The 18,550-nt window shown below is 52.4% G+C and overlaps 1 protein-coding gene across 4 annotated transcripts in view; it reads right to left on the reverse strand.

Annotated features, from left to right (window-relative positions):
* The window catches only part of LOC119461752 (serine/threonine-protein kinase LATS1-like), an 84,265-nt gene that overhangs the window by 9,391 nt on the left and 56,324 nt on the right, over positions 1-18,550 (reverse strand). For all 4 annotated transcript variants that reach the window (XM_037723127.2, XM_049672114.1, XM_037723126.2 and 1 more), the window contains 6 exons: positions 14,568-14,685; positions 9,605-11,082; positions 7,984-8,268; positions 6,933-7,353; positions 5,952-6,125; positions 790-896 (listed from right to left, as the gene is read on the reverse strand). In XM_037723127.2, the coding sequence (XP_037579055.1) occupies positions 790-896; positions 5,952-6,125; positions 6,933-7,353; positions 7,984-8,268; positions 9,605-11,082; positions 14,568-14,685 (2,583 nt within the window). The remainder of the gene's footprint in view (positions 1-789; positions 897-5,951; positions 6,126-6,932; positions 7,354-7,983; positions 8,269-9,604; positions 11,083-14,567; positions 14,686-18,550) is intronic.

Below are 18,550 nucleotides of genomic sequence, written 5' to 3' on the forward strand. Positions count from 1 at the left end.
AGGCAAAGTTAACTTTTGGGCACCAACATCACTCAACAACGTCGTTGAATAATGCATCGTTCAACGCATCGTTGAAGAAGCCTGGTAGCGAACTAGCTGCTTCGGTGTTCGCTACCAGGCTTTTTGCTGTACAGTGCCGTTTTTTTCATTGAAAGAATTCGCCACTGTCAGCGTATGGTGCTGACTCCGCCTTTGTCATCCTCATCAATAGCTTCAAAGGTTGGAAAGCACGACACATTGAATACTGTTGGTTCCCATAAGTCAGCAGATCAGAGTGCCTGTTCGAGGTGGCGAGATAATCGAAATGGCAGCGGTGGTGGCTTCGATAACACCGTTTCGGACCCGTGGTGATGGCAAAAAGTCTGAAAAATCGGACAGCGAAGGGTTTCTGCATCCAAAATTTCCGACATTCATATACATTGATCCCATTGGCGGTGTACGCGAATTATTGGGCATGTTGAAAAAACCAGGCGTGCGGAAAACCGGTCGTTGACTGTATTTCCAAACTACAAGCTTCCTGTGTACAGCACTCAGGTTGCTGTACTAAGAGGCCACATACGTTGTGGCTTCTATGTCAGTGCGGACACTGCAGCTCCCAAGCACTGGCACTAAGCACCGCCGTTAAAGTACCACTTTCTTCGTTTCGCCACACACTACTCAAGCACTCTGGACAGAAATGTGCAACTCCATCATCATCACCATCATGCAATTCTTTACAGCAGCATTGAGGAATCGTAAAACTGACAGTCCCACAAACACAGCCCCAAGCAGTGAAAAATCGCTGCGTACCTTGTACTGCGTCTCACCAGGTGTGTTGGCTAAGAAAGGTGGCTGGCCAACCAGCATTTCGTACAGGATGACCCCAACGCTCCACCAGTCACACGACTGTCCGTAACCTGCAAGCAAAGGGGCGCGCACTATGTCAGGCACATGCAGTGGTCATCCTTCACAGAATTTTAGTCATACTTGAGAGGTTTAAACAGAAAAAAGAACATTACTGTAGGTTGCACTGGAGGTGCAATGCTAAAGAGACAGGGGAGCTGATGGGTACCTGGCTAGTCCTGGCTTTTGGGCTAGGCTAACCAAGTAATCCCAAGCATTTTTCAGAATTTATTGATTATTAATCAATTATCGATTAGCTATTGATTGGCTATCACAAGGTAGTGGCCACATATTTGGGCTAGGCTAAGCACTGCCAAGTCACCCCCAACATTTTCTGGAATTTTCCAGATTGGCTATTGATTAGCTATCGATTGGCTATCGATGACTGACTAAGCTTAAATAGTTCCAACCATGCTTAGCTAGACTTATCCAGGCTCAGCTTCTAGTTCACAGAGGTATGTGCCATTGCACTTGGACCTTTCGTGCGTTACCGCCAGGATCGGCCAACATTTTTTGTGGACGACTAACGGACTAACGGCCGGCTTAAACAGCTCCGCTATTAACAAACATACAGAGACAGCGAAGCACATACATACTGGTGTGCTCATCTTTTTCTGTGGCTTTCCTTGTTCGCCTTTCACAAGTACGACTTGAATACGCCATAATATATACCGTATTTACTCGCATAATGAACGTACCACACTTCCAATCAAAAAGTGTGGTTTTTCTTTTCCTCACATAATGATCGCATCTCGAACAGCCATGAAGTAAAAGACACGCGGTGTGATTCGGCATCCAATACGGCATCCGACGCACCGGAACGGCAGCCGGATCCAAGGCGTTTTGCCATGCCATAATGCCGGATCGGACGCCTGTGCATGCCGCTCTGGCTCTACGGCACAACAAAATGCCTCGGATCCAGTTGCCGTCCCGGCATGTCAGACGCCATATTGGACGCTGAATCGTACCCAGTGTCTCCTACTTTTTATAGCTGGCCGTGGAAACCTTGCGCAAATTTTCAGGAGTAAAAGTGCTATTATTATGCAAGTAAATATGGTACAACCCTCCTTACCGACATCCCCGAATATAAAAATTTCACCGGCACACATGCATAAAAACAGGTCAAATGTGAAGCGTAACTTGAGGCTTCACTACTGACAGACTAATGAAAGCATTTACGAAAGCAAATGTTTCTCAAACTACAGACCCAGAGGGGTCCTTGGGAGAAAGATCCAAGGGGACCTCTGGGGACCATTCTAAAGATGAGTTATTAATGAGCGCATTCACATACCGTAACAGCCCAAGTCATTGCCATCCCCACCTCTGCACCAAATGAAATTTGATCAGCTAAAGGGGGACAAGCGCCATCTCATTTGTAAAAGCAGGAAAAGCTTTTAAGAAAATGTTCAGAAGTCAAGCACAAAGAGGTAGCAAGAATCACCAATAGCTGCTTCTGTATGAAGGGTGTTGGAATGCTCATCAAGGTAGCCCCACACGTGACACACATTACTGTATGGTCTGCATTCTGCCTGTCACAGAGAGTCAGCGCAGGCTGGGGAGCCCCTCAAGCTACCCTGGGACCGAGTGTCAGTGCAAGAGAAGTAAGCTGCTCTCAAACCAAGCGAAAGAGTTGCCCGAGCAAATGAAATGCAGATCCTCTAGGACAGTCTAGGGCAGTGGCGTAGCCAAGGGGGGGGTTGGGGGGGTTCAAACCCCCCCCGAAATTTTTTCCTCAACCCCCCCCCCCCCCCTACTTACCCGCCCTTTGTTTTCGTCGCTTCGCGCTGACATAATTCATGAAACCGGTGCTACTATCACAATTTCATTCCTGGGCGCTTCCGTTTGGTTGGTAATTTATAGCGAATCATGTCTGCATATGGAAAAAACTGTCACGCTGTTTGTCAAGGCTTTGACACTCTGTGAAGTTTTGGGCGAGAATGTTGCGGCCGCATTCTGAAGCAACAAATGTGCAACAAATGAAGCAACAAATGCGGCAGCCGCATTTTAGATGATGGCGAGAACGCTCGAGGCCCGTTTACTTAGATTTAGGTGCACGTTAAAGACCCCAGGTGGTCGAAATCTCCGGTATACATTTCCGCCGCTTCCCTTCAGGTGCTGGTTAGGCCGCGCTCGCGCAGGATCTTAGGCTACGTTTACACTTGGTCTCGAAGCTGTAGGAAGCGGCAAAATCTTGCAAAAATCCGCCCGCCTAGGTGGCAAAACAGGCAGAAAAACAGGCTGCGAGCCAAATCAGTCTCGGGCCGATTTTTTCGCCATGGCGAAGCGGAAACGCGGCGGAAAGTCGTTCTGCTTCACTGCAAGCTACACTAGCATGTAAACAACTGGTCGTAAAATTGAACATGGCACCAGAAGTGTAGGCTGTAATGCTGATCGACGCGATCAAGAACCAGCCCTTGCTCTACGACAAGAGTGGCACTAAAACGTACTGTCAGCAATACTCGCGATAGTATTCAATGTCGCGCGACCGGAGGTGCGGCAACGAAGCCTTGGCGTGAGCCACTTCTCGCGCTTTTGCAAAGCCAGGCGAACCCACCACTGCCGTTTCCGAGGTGTCCGCGTCTTCCGTTTATTGATTGTCTATTTCTAGAAAACAAGTAGGTAGAAGTATAAGAGCCATTTCTTCTTCCACTTCCACGGCAGACAATATTTAGGCAGATTCCTCGTTGGCGCTCCATAATTCTCCTCGCACTAGTACGGTATGTTGCAGAAGTCGCGGGGTGCTTTTCTCGTAGCGACGATAGATTGGGAGCGTATAGGTCTCACGTAGGACGCGCAGGCTTTGGCGAGCCCCAACACAAGGGCCAGCTCGGGTTTCAGCTGTGGTGTTCCCGTTGCCCCTTTGGTGTCCTGGAGGCGCCGACAATACCAAATGATGAAATGTTATTACAACTTGTAAATAAAAGCTATTAAAGAAATATTCTCACGCCTAGGCACCAACCTGTGACTCAGCGCTACCGCGCCCGTGTGCGGAGAATTACGGAACGCCAACGAGGAATTTACCGAAGGTCACAGATGACACGCGAAGTTGCGTAAAATGATCACTTTTGATGACGGTACGTGGGTCAAAGAATGAACATACCGCTAGACATAATGCGATAATGAGCGCCACCACACCCACAAACGTACACAGACGAGATGGATCTGGACGAAAACGGCAGCGGCGGCCGCGGCGGTAGCAAAACAAATGTGAACTTGGACAGGCGCGGAAAAAATTTTCCGGCCGCTTTGGCCTTTCCGCCCGCTTGCCGCTTCCCAAGTGTGAACGTAGGCTTAGTCTGCGCGAGAAACGTCTCTTGTTTGCGATTGCGCCCCTACGGAAGGCTGGTAATTACTGTTGTGTTGTTGAATCACAAACCAGCAATTACGGAAGGCTGGTAGTTGCGGTTTAAGTTGTGGAATCCCAAACCAGCAATGTACACACGTAGGGGTTGATGACAGCAGTGAAATTCCACCGACTCGCAATAGAATGCACGAAACAGACAGCCGACAAGCCTGAATTACTGCTGTGCGCAGTACAGCGTATAAGTAAACTCTTATTGCAGGCGCTGACAGTTCTCGTCGGAGTTCACGCGTCCTGAGAAATTGATTATGTGCACTATGTACTGAACAATACCGGAGTTCATTCCTGCATCACTAGTGCACCAATCAGTCGAGATTCTGTGAGGTACAAAGCCGCTTCCTGTTTGCACCGGCGTAAGTGAAGCAGAAATGAGTTGCACGCACTACTTAAAATGCGTACACATGCCATATCTATGCTGTGCGGTGAAATATTCTGCACAATTCTGAATCTGTTGACGTAAAGGCAAATGACGGCTGCACGCTCGCACACAGCGGAAGACACAGCGGCCCATGCACTTGCCGCAGGAAATGCAACCCTCTCGTATGAGGGAGCAGGGCGACGAAAGCTTCGAAAAAAAAAAAGCCTTACGCGTTTTTGCGCGTATTTAAGTTTTCTAGCGCAAAGACGCAGCTAACAAGCTATTGCTATGGGAGTAGGTATAGCCTGGTCACACGTGCATTTTCACGCATATAGCCGTCCTTGACTTGTGAAACGCACTTCGCCCCGACGAGGACGAGGCCATCTACGCTTAACGGAAATTAACAATTAATGATGTCTTCTCCGATCGCACGGGTCGTCTCAATGATGCGTTTTCGAAGACTGGTCTATTCAGTGGCGCGATGAGAGACCGTTGCTCCAAACGCCCACTGTACCTGTCGTACTTACTGTATTTACTGAGCTTACTTTACGTTTTACTTAATTTCTTCACAAGCACACGCGAGGAGGGGGGGTCCCATGTCTTTGATATACATGTAGAGTGTGTGCTTAAACTACCGACATTTATCACGTGACGTAGAGGAAAGCAGAAGCTTGCCCCCCCCCCCCGGTCGGGCCGGTGAACCCCCCCCCGAAAAAAATTTCTGGCTACGCCCCTGGTCTAGGGTAACACGTCGAGGTGACCTGATGACAGACAGTCAGGCCTGACAGCATCGCAATTCATCGTTCCTTTCATCGCACGCACATGATTGGGTGCACTGCTCTTACAGGGCCAGCTGGTGAGAAAGTTTGCATGTCATCTTCACGGATGGCAACTACAGGGTGTTCCTTCACCTTCATAAGCGCCCTCCTGTGGTTACTACTAAATTACGCTCAACAGGCTGTAGGCCGGGGTAAACGTTACACCAGCTTCCACCTGTGCTTGGAACTGGGCTCACTTGCTGTAGAATGCAATATGTCCAAACTGTATCCTTCCACCTGCCACTGTATATTGAATTGTCCCGCCCGACAACCAAAAGACTCCCATCTTCTGCAAGCTGGCCTCCGCTACAGCGCCATGTCTAGCTAGACTCGCTGAGTGCACAGCAACAGATACCCCAAGACACTCCTTTAGTTCACACACAACACAACCCTTACAGCCCACGACACATACCAAACATTATGCCTCACGGCGTGTCTTCACTGAAATAAACGAACAAAAAGCCACAGGGTGACTCTACCCTTTAACCACACTGTACATCGACATTGCTCAATCAAGCTTCGTGAAACTCACCATGCCTCGCTAGCACCTCGGGCGCGATGTAGTTGGGTGTGCCCACCAGGGACTGTGCCAAGCACCGCTGGTGTTCTCTCCTCCGCCGCCGCTCCAATGGCTTGCTCCGGGAGCACTGGCAATCATCCGACCAGTTCTTGTCTGGCTCCATGGAGTCCTGGCGCGCATGCTCACCTGCGAAAGGAACGTCCAGTGAGCCTCGATCACCTTCACAAAAATTAACACAATGCATCGTGCATCATGGAAGAAGCTCTGCTGATACCAAACTTCAGTGCAATGACATGATGAGCTGGCAGGCATTGCTCCACAATTTTCAGCGTAGCAGGAGCAGCAACAAAAAGGAAGGAGAGGTCTCAACAATGGGACTGTGACAACATTTTAACTCGTTGCAATTCAATTATTCACTTTGGCATCACATATGTATGTGGCAGTCGAGGAAATGTATACAACCGTAACTACTCACAGTAGGTAGATTCAATATCTTGTTAGAAAATATATGTAATATGGCACTCTATAATACCAGATGCCTTCCACACCTTAGAAAAGGCTGCTCCTTTAAAGATATGCTCAACAGAAACTGACAGTTAATCTAGATTACTGCACTGAAATAATGCAGATGTAAACTAGACGACACAAAATTGAAGGACAGCTGGTGACGCCACCCTAAAAAAAAAGTTTCAAGCTATTCTAGCACAAAAAGAAAGAGCAATCTAGAGAAATATGCTTCGACATCAGTGCCGTCACACTGACAACCCAGCACAGTGATTCAGGCATGAAATTCAAGAATGGGAAATATCTCGCTTCTGTTTCCTCCACTATATTCTACACTAAATGAAAAATACAATTTTGAAACCGTGCTTTACCAGCCTAAACTGTTCTAGCCTTCTTCATCAACAAGTGTGCACTCAGGTTCTGTTCCAAATGCACTGCCGTCCCTTGCCTCCATGCCGACCCGATTCCAGCAAGCCCCATACTGCTCACCGTTCTTCTGGTAGTACTTGGAGTTGTGCGTCCACCGGAAGCCCGTACAGAGGCCGAAGTCAGTGAGCTTGATGTGTCCGTCGCGGTCGATGAGCACATTGTCCGGCTTGATGTCGCGGTGGATGAATCCCAGCTTGTGGACACTCTCCAGGGCCAGCACCAACTCGGCAATGTAGAAGCGTGCCAGGTGCTCCTCAAAGACGCCCAGCCGGATGAGCAGGGACATGAGGTCCCCGCCCGGGATGTAGTCCATCACAAAGTAGAGGTTGCGCTCGTCCTGGAACGAGTAGTAGAGCTTGACGACCCACTCGTTGTCCGCCTCGGCCAGGATGTCCCGCTCGGCCTTGACGTGCGCCACCTGGTTGCGCTTGAGCACGTCCTCCTTGCTCAGGGTCTTCATGGCGTACAGCTGGTTCGTGTCCTGTAGCAGAGCATGATTTGCTGCACAACTGCTTTCTTTTTGTGACATTATGGCAAGGTGAGAGTGATCACACGGATTGATATATGCAAAAAGATTAGTAAGGACTGCCGTGCAAACAACTTAATTCTTCGCTGAATCATGAAGTTGCTTCACCACTAAAGCACAGCCAATGATGATGGTATGCAAAGCATTATCTCACTGTGCATCTACTGTGGTTCTACAGAGGAGCATCACATGCGCACTAGACCTAACACATCATGTACCACAGTAACATATTGCATATCAGGCAATGCTAAAATGCTGCAATAGTGACATGTGAGCATATAGCAAACAGTGCCATTAACCCTCTCAGTGGATAACCTCCGGTGCTAGTCTTTACGATAAATCCATCATCCTAAAGGCACAAGTGGCAGCTTTCGTACATGACGGCAGTCCCACGCTTGCTAGCACCATCTGCTTGTATTAGTAGCATCTGCATGCAGATGTCAGTGCACTTGGTTTCACTTCAGTATAACCTTGTGCCTAAGTGTTACACATTATTCAATGCATTAAAGCGGTGAATGCCCAGGCAAAATTACAGATAGACAGATGCAACATGCATGACCCACCCCCCTGTCTCTCTCTCCTTACGTGTTTGCGGACGAGGGCCACCTCGCCAAAGGCCCCGACTCCAATGCGCTTGATGTGCTTGAACATGGACTTGTCCATCTTGGCACGACTGCGGCGGATGTAGTTGGACTCCTTTTGATAGAGCATGTGCCGGATCTGGCGCTGGGCCTCTTCTGACAGCCCGACCTTGGCCATCTCGGCCTCCAGCTGCTGCCGCCTGTGCTGCCTCTGCTCATGGCTCTTCATGATGTTCTCCATGTGCTGTTCCATGAAGAACTTGTACGCCTCCGGAGAGTAGTTCCGTACCTACATGGGGGGCGGCCGCAAAAGGAGCATGAGCAGGTGTTGCCAGGGTGGTCTCACTGCAGCAGCTTTAAAGGGCCCTACAACACCTCTTATAGAAGGTGTGGTATGTGTCTGGTATTAAAGGGCACAAATTGTTTTTCTAAAAAAAAAAAAAGGCTGCATTCACCTAGTTAACGCAGTGTCTCCATTGCATACATCACAACCCTCAGAGTAACACAAGGCAACCCCAGAGCAATGGAAACTAATCTCACATTCTTTTGTGTACTGCAGGTGCCTGAAAATTCTGCATCATGGGCACCAAGCGTTGGGCAATAATATGCTAGATGCAGTGTTACTGTTATAATCAAATATACTAACGACCACAACCAATCCCTTCCCAACAGGTCTTGAGTCTGTCCAATGTGCCATCCAACAAACTAGTGTTTTGACACATGCCGGCCTCAGCTTGAAGGGACACTAAAGGCAGATACTAAGTCCAATGTGGAATTTTTAAATACCATTCCAGAAACTTCACTACGCTTATTTCGTGCCACGAAAAGACTTAGTTTATGAGAAAATTGCATCTGAAGGGTCCAAATACCTTTATTGCAATTCAAGTTTCCCACCACTCAACCGGGGAGTGGTGACATTGCATATGCCATAACTGCCCTTTGCTGCCGTTGGTAAGTAAAACAGCAGCCCACAGATGGCAGCACGGTTTTTTGCAGACAATACAAATGCGTGGCCATGAAAACACCGAGCCAAGAGAGAGCAAAGGATTTGCCGCTGCAGCTGCTTTTAGTCAAAAGCCTGGACCATTCTGGCATCCCGTGATATCACATGGAAGAGGTATTTTCCGCTGCTCGCAGTTTGTGCAAGTTTCACGAGCCAGCAAAACCAGCGCAGCACTACGTGATAACGAAACTACTGAAATGCAAAAGCGCAGGCAGCACAGAGCTGTGAGAAAGCGAAACCTTTCGTGCGCCCGCGTCGTCGTCAAGGGTAATGTCAACGAGCTCTTTTTCTAAAAATTAAATAGAACTGGACAAGTAGCATTTTCTTTCCTCTTTTAATTCAATACAATGATGTTTTTCTAACGAGTTGTTGAGTATTAGTGACGGAAATTAAATAGGGAGTGCCTTTGCCATCGGGCAAGTACTTGAATGTCTGGGGGGAGCCTTTAATAGTGCCCTACATTCAGCTCAATTTCTCGATTACTAAGCCTCTGTTTACGATAACCTAAGCCTCTGTTTGCGATAATATTGATGCCTCCGAGATTCTCGAGCACTAATCTATCACTTAAGCTCGACTTATTATTTGCCTTCATTGTCCCTTTAACAGCCACACACGTACATACCTTGGAGGCACGTCTCTCCTCCTCCTTCTCGTGGGGCCAGTTCCGTCGGACAGGAATGGGCGACTGATGGGTCGTCTTGCCCCGACCCGAGTCGTGGGTCGAGTCTGACTGGGTGGATGGCGACGAGGCCGACGTCACCGACACGAACGACACGGGCGACTCGGAGCGCGACGCCGAACTCGCCGTGTCCGTCGCCACGGGCGACGCCTTGCGCGGCGCCACCCCGCTGCTGGGCGCTCCCAACGCCGCGCCCCCTTGCAGGGCCGATACCTGCGACGAGCAGATGCTGGCTACCGTGGTCACCAGGTCCGAGGACGCCGTCGTGGTGGCCACCGACGTCGTCCGCCCACCCAGCAACGCCGAGGAGTTCTTGGAGGAGCTGTACGCGGCCGCCGCGGCGGCCCTCTGCGCAGCCAACGCCACCACGGACGACGCGTAGCTCGGCGGCTCCGTGGTGGGCACGGTGGCGGGCGGGGGCGGCGGCGGGTCCTGCCGGTGCAGCGCATAGGGGGGCGGCGGCGCGCCATTGTGCGCCGCGTACGGTGGTGGCTGGGGCTGCGGCGGCTGGACGGCCGTGACGGAGGCGACGCCGCCTCCCCCGCCGGCTACCTGGCTCGGGTACGGCGGCGGTTCGTGGATCCGCGAAGAGGCGACGGACAGGGAAGGCGGCGGGGGCCCCGACGTCGACGACGAGGCGGCGTAGTTGTACGGCGTGAGCGGCGCCGTGGGCGCGATGGCCGTCTGGAGGACGGGCTTCTGGACCTGCGTGCTTTTCACCGATTGCATGATGACCGGCGACTGGGACTTGGCCTGTCGCGCCGACCACGCCTGCAGGGGTCGAGGCGGTGGCGGCGGCCCGGAGACCCCGGCACCGGGCGACGGCGCGGCCGGCGGCGGCGTGTACGCGGGCGGAGGCGGCAGGGCGCGCGACTTGGAGCTCCCGGAGGCCACCGAGTACTCGCTGCAGCTGCTGCTCACGGTCGTGTTGGCGGGGCTCTGGCGGCCCGAGCTCGACGAGGCGGCGTACGACGGCGCCGACGACAGGCTGCCGCCGCTACACGGGTAAGGGGGCGGCGGCGCGGCGCCGCTCGGGTACAGGAGGCGGCCGCCGCCGCCCATCAGGGGCACAGGGCTGGGACCCTTGAGGAGGGGCCCCGCGGAGCCCGACGAGGTGCTGCTGTAGCCGCCCACCGAGGACGGCGCCCGCGGGGGCTGCTTGAGCAGCGAGTGGTGGTGGTGGACGCCGGCCACGGGGTTGCCGGACGTCGGCCCGACGACGACCCCGCGCGGGGGAGGCGGCGGCGGTGGCGGTTCGCTGGGCGGAAAGTCCGGGGGAGGCGGCGGTGGCGGTTGTCGCTGCTGCACGCCGACCGGACTGTCCGAGCGCGTCGCCTCGAGCATGGAGCGCTCCCAGAGCGGCACGCCCGAGTCGGCCTGCAGGCTCGCCTTGCGCAGGGCCTTCATGCCGCCCACCTTGCCTGCGAGCCACACACACAGTCCGCACGCTTAGCTAGAGTCGCGGCGACCTCGGCTTCGCAGCCGGAGCAAGCAAGTCACGCAGCTCGGGCGCCCACCGTGTGCTGGATACGTCGCACACAACGACACACAGCGGGGCCACAGAAACGGCTCTTCCGCGCACGTGCACCATTCGCTTCTCGGCACACAAGCACACCCTTCGAGATGTCCAGTGCCACCACCTCCTCCTCTACGGCAACGGACAGCGGTACTCGACGACCCCGGATTCGCGAGGCGGAACGACGAGCGCTCGCGGCAACGGCTTCTATTTGGCGCACACCACACCGGGACCAGCCGCTGGGGCGCCCTGGCGCAGAGGGAGACGGAGCGGTGCCACGAGCAGTCGGCCGACCGCGACCTGATCGACGAGCGCCGCCGCGACTGACGCGAGCAGCGATTCCTTGCGCGCGACGTCCCGTGACGAGCCAGCACTGACCGCGGGCGGCCGGGAACCGCGGGCCCGCGCGCGTTATAAATAGCGCCGCGCCGGGGCCCCGAACCTTCCGCGACGGCGCTCCGCCAGACCGGGGAACGGTCTGCGTGCGTCAGGCGCCGAGGGCCCCAAACAAACGCGCAACGAGAACCCCTGGCGCGCAGCCCCGTGTCTGGCCCCACTTCCTCGCGGCGTCTCGCACCGCATGCAGGCGGATTCCTGCTGGTGCGCTCGCGGTTTTGTCTCTAGGCGTGACTCAGGCGCTGGCAGAGGCGCATTTGACTATACGGCACCTCTTGCACAGACCAGCCGCTTCGCACTTTTCATCACTAAACACGCCCGTGACGCAAACGGACGCCGCCGAGTGCCCCCACCCTGGTCCCATAGAGGGTCTCGATCTGTCGCGCCGCGTTCAGAGACGACGCCAGAGCACAACTGACGCCTGCGTGCTCGGCATTCCGTGCCAGGACTAGAACGCGGGTGGCGAAACTGCCCGAATTTCGGCGCCGCCCACATGACCCGCGGCATGCTTCTCTCGCCACGTTAGCTGACGCGTCACCACGGGCAGCCATGGTCCCGGCAGCTTTGACGCCGAAGGACGCTACTTAACGTTAAGTAGACCACGCTTTTATGCACCGAGCTTTAAAAAAACAATACGGATCATCGTACAACGCAATTACGACCAAGCGCATGTTGTTTTGGAGTCCAGTTAAGAAATCGCCAGTAATTTTTTTTTATTCCCAGACATCCGATTACTCCATTCAAAGTAATTGCGTAACATTTATTACCTAAAAGTATAAGGTGACTACGCGCACAGGATAGCGACATAGAGATGATAGCGGCGCCATCAGACAGCGCAACCTGTTCGTATCTCTTCCTGGGTCGAGCGGCGCCGATAACAGTGCGCGCGTTTTTTGACGCGCAACAGATCACGGCGATCATTGTGCAAACACTGACATCGCGGAAACACGCCTCGGATTCCCCACAGGGACAGACTGATGGCGATCCCGTGCGAGCGCGTCTAGTCACGCGACACGTTTTGTAATAGTTCGCGGGCTTTCTCTATTTGCCGGAAATATAATAAACAAGCGACGTTTATCTAGTAGGAAACATCTCACTTTTGCTTGTCTTCCGATTCTTTACAACTGCCTTCGTGACAATTAGACAATGAAAAACATTGGATGTCACGAAACGACAAACATTACTGGCGGTTTCTAAGCTGCACTCCGAACAACATGAACTTGGTCTCGTTCGCGTATCATGATCCGTCTTTTTCTGTTGATCTCGGTGCATGATAGCTGGGACAGTCTTGCGAGAACAGTGATACGGAGGACAGGCTCAAATGATCGGTAATCTCCGTTGTCTTGCGTGGCCCCGGACGCGCTACACGTCACCCTAATGCGATACCAATTACCCAACCAATCTGTTATTTTGATTATTTCCGAGTTGTTGAAATGTTGTCGAGGGCGTTTTCGAGACAGGCTCCATAGGTTTCCGCGAAGCATGCTTCTCTTACAGCGTCACCGCACGTGGGTGGATAACTTCCTTTGCCGACTGATTGGAGTGAATCAACAAACGGAAGAGGCCGAGGTGACCCTAAAAGTCCGTCACTTCAACGGAACACGCGTCTCGGAATCAAACAGTGACGACGATAGTTAGAACCCTATACTACGCCGGAGACAAGGGGCTGTTTCTTTCTTTGTTTCATATACAGTCGACCCCGCGGATATATCGAACTCGAAAGAGATCGCGAAATAGTTCGATATATATATATATATATATATATATATATATATATATGAACTAAAGATTTATACAACAAGATCAGGCTGATTTAACAGCTGTTCGTTATAGACAATAATTCGTTATATCCGGGTTCGATATATCCGACTGCAGATCCGTATCTCCTATACCTGTGGACGCGACGGGCAGCGAGTTATCCGTCATAATGCCTCGTGATCGCAATCTAGTTGTACCGGTACCCGGGGCATGTCGTCTCCGAGCAGCGGTCAGCGGCGACGCACCCGAGTCCGCGTGACGCAGTGCTGACGCTCGAGAGAGATCGCTGCGCGCACGTGGCTATCCGCGAGTGCATCGGGTGTGATACGACTACGCGCGCAGGTATATATGCCGAGAGAGGCGGCGCACGATGCCGTCTTGGCAGCGCGCCCCCGATGAGTCAGTGACGAGCAACGTCGCAGACACTGCGCCGGGCATTCCGCCACGCTCGCTTCCTCGTTCGCAGCTCTCCGCGGTATACGCGCTCGAAGCACCGGCGCCTCAATGGGCAAATTATGCCGACGGCCAGCTCTCAACGTGCGCGTTCGGAGGGGACAGACGCGAACGTCTTCAAGAAAAGTTTCCAGAAGCGGGAGACTTCGCGAACTATATACGCTTAGGAACGTGAACAAATAGAATGAAAACGATGCTCAAGAGGCAAGTTACACATTTAAGGGTGCTGCGTACACTATTGCGTACGATAAGATTAGTGCATCAACAGCCACAGCACCGATGAAAGTAATCATATTTAAAACGCGTCGCATACATCTCGAAACACTTCTGATTGGAGTTGCTCTGCGAGTTTGAATAGCGTGCACAAAATGTTTTCGTAAAACGAGCGCGAAAGTAGACGGCCGGCGCTGCTCTTGTTCAACGTGGGTATGTATGCAGCGGGTTCACTTCTTTCATTGTTTTTCACACTGAGTTGCGCCAAACATAACTTTCAAGCCCGCTGGACATAAAATGGTTGATACCCTCGCATCTGATGTTCCTGCAGCGAGTTCTCGCATGCCGTCGTCCACAATCTGTAAACTCGACAAAACTCACTAATAGAATGTAGAATTCTTAATCTGTTCTACGACTGTACGCGTTCTATAATTCAGAAGGTGCAACACATGCGGTGAAAGTAAGATTTTAATCAACAGAATTAATTGGCGCCTGTAAATCGGCGCCCACGCGGGTCTATATATATACCGCACACATGTAGTATAGCAGCACATAATGCTGGGCGCGTACCTGGCGCGCTCCTGGACAGCCCGTTGACCATGGCGGGAGGCGGAGGCGGCGGTTCCTTCTCCTGGCCGAACTCGATGCCCTTGGAGGAACTCCACTTGGAGCTGCGAGAACTCGTGTCCTGCGATACACAAAAGTAGACGGTCGCTTTAGCATATGCGCCAAAGCACTCGCGAGACGCGCATTAAATTGCTCGACATTCTCATTCGAATGCGTTGTAACTTCCTATTACTTGTTTCCTCCCAACAAGGGTCGTGCGGTCGGCGCCCACTCATGGCCGTGGGTTTTAGTGCCTTCATTAACTCGATCTTAATGAACTCGATTAACTCACAGCCTTAAGTAACGCCGAAGGTAGTGGGTTCGACTCCCACCAAAGGTCGTGGGTTCTACCATCAATGGTGGGGCACCATCCATTTTGGTGCCGTTGAATTTTTCGAACGGTCAAATTTTCGACCCACAAGCCATATAAGGCTTTCGCCTTAAAACAGGAGCACATCACCACAGTGAGTGGTAAGAGTCGCCTCGCGCGAGAGCGAAGCACGCTTCTTGCAAACAAGGGCAACTCGCGCAAAGAGCACGTGGATTAACTTGCCCAGATTAAGGTAAGTTGCCGCACTGCAAGTTGTCGAGTGATAAAAAAAACAAACTCATGAGACATTCGACTCTGTGAAGGTGGATGACCAGTAAGCTGTTTAGCACACGACACAGAGGTGACGCAGAAGTTGAGCAAAGGTACGAACACATTTATTGTCATGATCGGTGGCCATCGCGACGATAGGTACGCACACAGATTCCCGTATCACCTCTGTTATTAAATGCGTCCGTCACGTATAAGACAACGAATGGCTGATACCTCCGTACATAATTTTTTTTTTAATTTCACGCGGGCTCCCCGTTACGACGACAGAAGAGAAGTGAAATTCTATGCTGGAATGATGAGCGGCAACGGAGCCAGCTGTGGAAGACGACGACGCTCGAGCCATTGCTGATGATGATAGTTTTTGTTGACGGGCACGAAAAATGCGTGGAACCTTAGCCGTAAACAGATTCGCTGTAAAAGTTACGAAGCCTCTCAACGTGGGTTCACAACACCTAGTGCAAGCCGCCCCGTGCACTAGCCGTTTGAAAAGTCCACTCAATTTCAGCAAAAAGATCTTATCAGTAATTGTCCCGCTGTCCTATTCACGAAACAGTCAAATTGACCATTTGCAAGAACAAGAACGCTGCTGTGCATGCGCGAGAAATGTGTTTTCAAACCAAAATACTTTCAAGACGACAGAGTAATAGTGGAACAAAGTATTTTTCCTATTCGACAGCTTCGCCTTTACCGTGGCAGAACCCTGTACGACAGTCTTAAATTCTGCAAGATGATCCACCACGGTCCCCAGAATTTAATGAATTTAGGCGAGCCGCACGCAAAGCGCCCCACTGGCCTCCTCCGTCGGAGCCCGCGCGAGAAAACGTCGGCCCTGAAATAGCCGCCGCCGCCGCCGAACAGATGCGCCGGCCGACCCCGACGAACCACGGGGCCGAGCTCGGACACCGGTACAGGGCTGCTACTGCTGCGAGCGCTGGAGAGGAGCCAAGCTTGCCGGCACGCACGCTGCTTGCAACGATGCCCGCTCAGACCGCGGGCGAAACTCCCCCTCTACCACCGCCCATCGAGCAAGTGCGTCGCTGACGCTCCCCGCTTGCGTGATCCGCGCCTTCGGAGGGCGCACGGAGAATGGTCACGGCGGCACGAAGCCAACGCACAAAGTTCAACGGCGCCTGCACAGATCCTGCGAAGTGGCGCACCGCGACTGGCGCGTGCTCTGCGACGCACCAATCCACCGCGCGCACCAAGGAGATCGAGCGCCTTCTCGACGTCGTGGAGGGGCGAAGAATGCGCTGGATCAGCGGCATCGCTCGTTTCGACCACGTGTACGAAACGCGGACCTTCGCCGGCGTTGCCCCGATCACCGACATATAATACGCGCAGCCCGACTCCCTCCGATGATATACGTGGCACTCGAGTCGCTCGCGCATACAGAGTGCCCGGAATGTGTCCCAGAAAATATAAAGCGAAATTTCACTTTTCTCAAATTGGCGCCTCTAAATCGAAACGCCGGTATACGTCTCTGTGTGACGTCACCGTATCTTTTCCAAATATTTTCTCGTATTTGCGCCGTTCTGAGCCCAGTCTTCAAAACATGATATAGGTTGCGTCCTTGGTTCGGTTAGTATATGCAGCGTAATCAATCATCCCTTACCGACAAGCAATTAAACGCAAGCTTAGACGCTGCCAAAATCTGTGACGCAATGGCGACATGGCATGGGGATCTCCAGGGCGGCGGCGCCACCAGTGTTTAACATTACCATCTTTCCCGGCTTACCAACCCTGGTAACAGTGGACGGTTCGCTACTGCAGGAGCGTAATTTACAGAGAACGAGAAGTCGCGATCGGTAGTCAGCCTCTACAGAATGTCCGCCAAGGGCACGTTTATCTACAGCTGAATTATTCACAGGGGATAGAGACAATGAGGAGCCAATTTACAGAAGAATACTCGCACAAGTGGGTTGTGGCGCATACTGCATGGTATTGCCAAATCATGACCGGTAGCGTACCGCTATACTTGAAAAAGAAAAGCGTTTAATCAGGGGCAGAAACTATAGAGGTTACCAAAGAAACCGATAGAGGACCGTGCAACGAGCGACGGAACGAGATATGTTAGGCGTGACGTTAAAGAGACGCGAAGAAAAGCGCTGTGGCAATTGGAGAGTAAATGGGGGTAGGCGATATCGCACCGATAGAGGAAACAAAATTTAGTTACACAGGACATTCAGTGCGTAGGGCGGGTAAGCGGTGGTCCATTAGAGTTACATTAGGAAAGAGCAGTCGAGGACGGCAGAGAATTCGGTGGTGCGATGAAGCTGGGAAATTTGCAGGCAAGGAACGGGATCAGCTGGCGCAAGACAGGGGCAACTGGAGATCGCAGGGAGAGGCCTTAGTCCTGCATGCAGTGGTCACAAAATAGGACGACGATTTGGCGCCGCCATATCGGACTGCTACATGAACGCTCTCAGAGTGACGTCACTGTCATGAGACATCGAACGCATCCGTGCGACCATTTTCACGCACGCGAATCGTCTTGGTTACAGATCGAAAACAGCAGCGTTAACAGCCCAAGCCTGTGGCACCCAAACGCTTCCGTAATACCGTCGAACCCGGATATAACGAATTATCGTGTATAACGAACAGCGGTGAAATATTTTATATATCGAATTATTGATATATCGAACTATTTCGCAATCCCCTTCGAGGTTCGATATATTCGGGTTCGACTGTACAATAGTGTACACTCATCTTCGGTTTCGGGACTCTACTCAATCCGAGTAAGTGGCTGTCGTGCCTCCCTGCAGCGCCGATCACATCGGACGATCCCGCCCAATGCCCCCTCTGGTGTTGCCGGTGAGCGCGCATTGAGCAGACACTGAGCGGCAGGTGCCGGAACGATGCGTCTCCTTCTCTGTATTGGGCTGCCGTTTGCGCAACTTTCCCCCTTTGCGCCATCTCGCGCAGCGAAATAGAGAGAGAGAGAAACATGGCGATACTCACCGCCGCGTGCTTGCCACGATTACACGCAGCCGATCGCCCGCAGCCCGTCGTGTCGTGACGCCCCGTTTCCCAATCGCGTGAAGCTCACGCCGAACATTCCGCATACCTCCGCGATGACGTCCATCACACTCGTTATGCAATCCCCGTTCGCCAATTCAAAACTAGACGTAATGTGCATCGTGGATGGCGTTGCGCGACATGGCCGCAGAAAACCGCCGCGGCGGTTCCGTCGCCGAGCAAGGGGTCGGGAGTTTTGACTCCAGGGGTTTGAATCCTCCCACTACGGGCAGTTTACTTATATTTTTACAGCTTTGTTGGCCATGGCTGCTACTGCCTGCTGTCGTACCGAATAGTTTACATAACAAATAAAACATTTACCCGTCCGATG

This window comes from Dermacentor silvarum, chromosome 8 (genome assembly GCF_013339745.2).
Source record: "Dermacentor silvarum isolate Dsil-2018 chromosome 8, BIME_Dsil_1.4, whole genome shotgun sequence".
Classification (NCBI taxonomy): Eukaryota; Metazoa; Arthropoda; class Arachnida; order Ixodida; family Ixodidae; genus Dermacentor; species Dermacentor silvarum.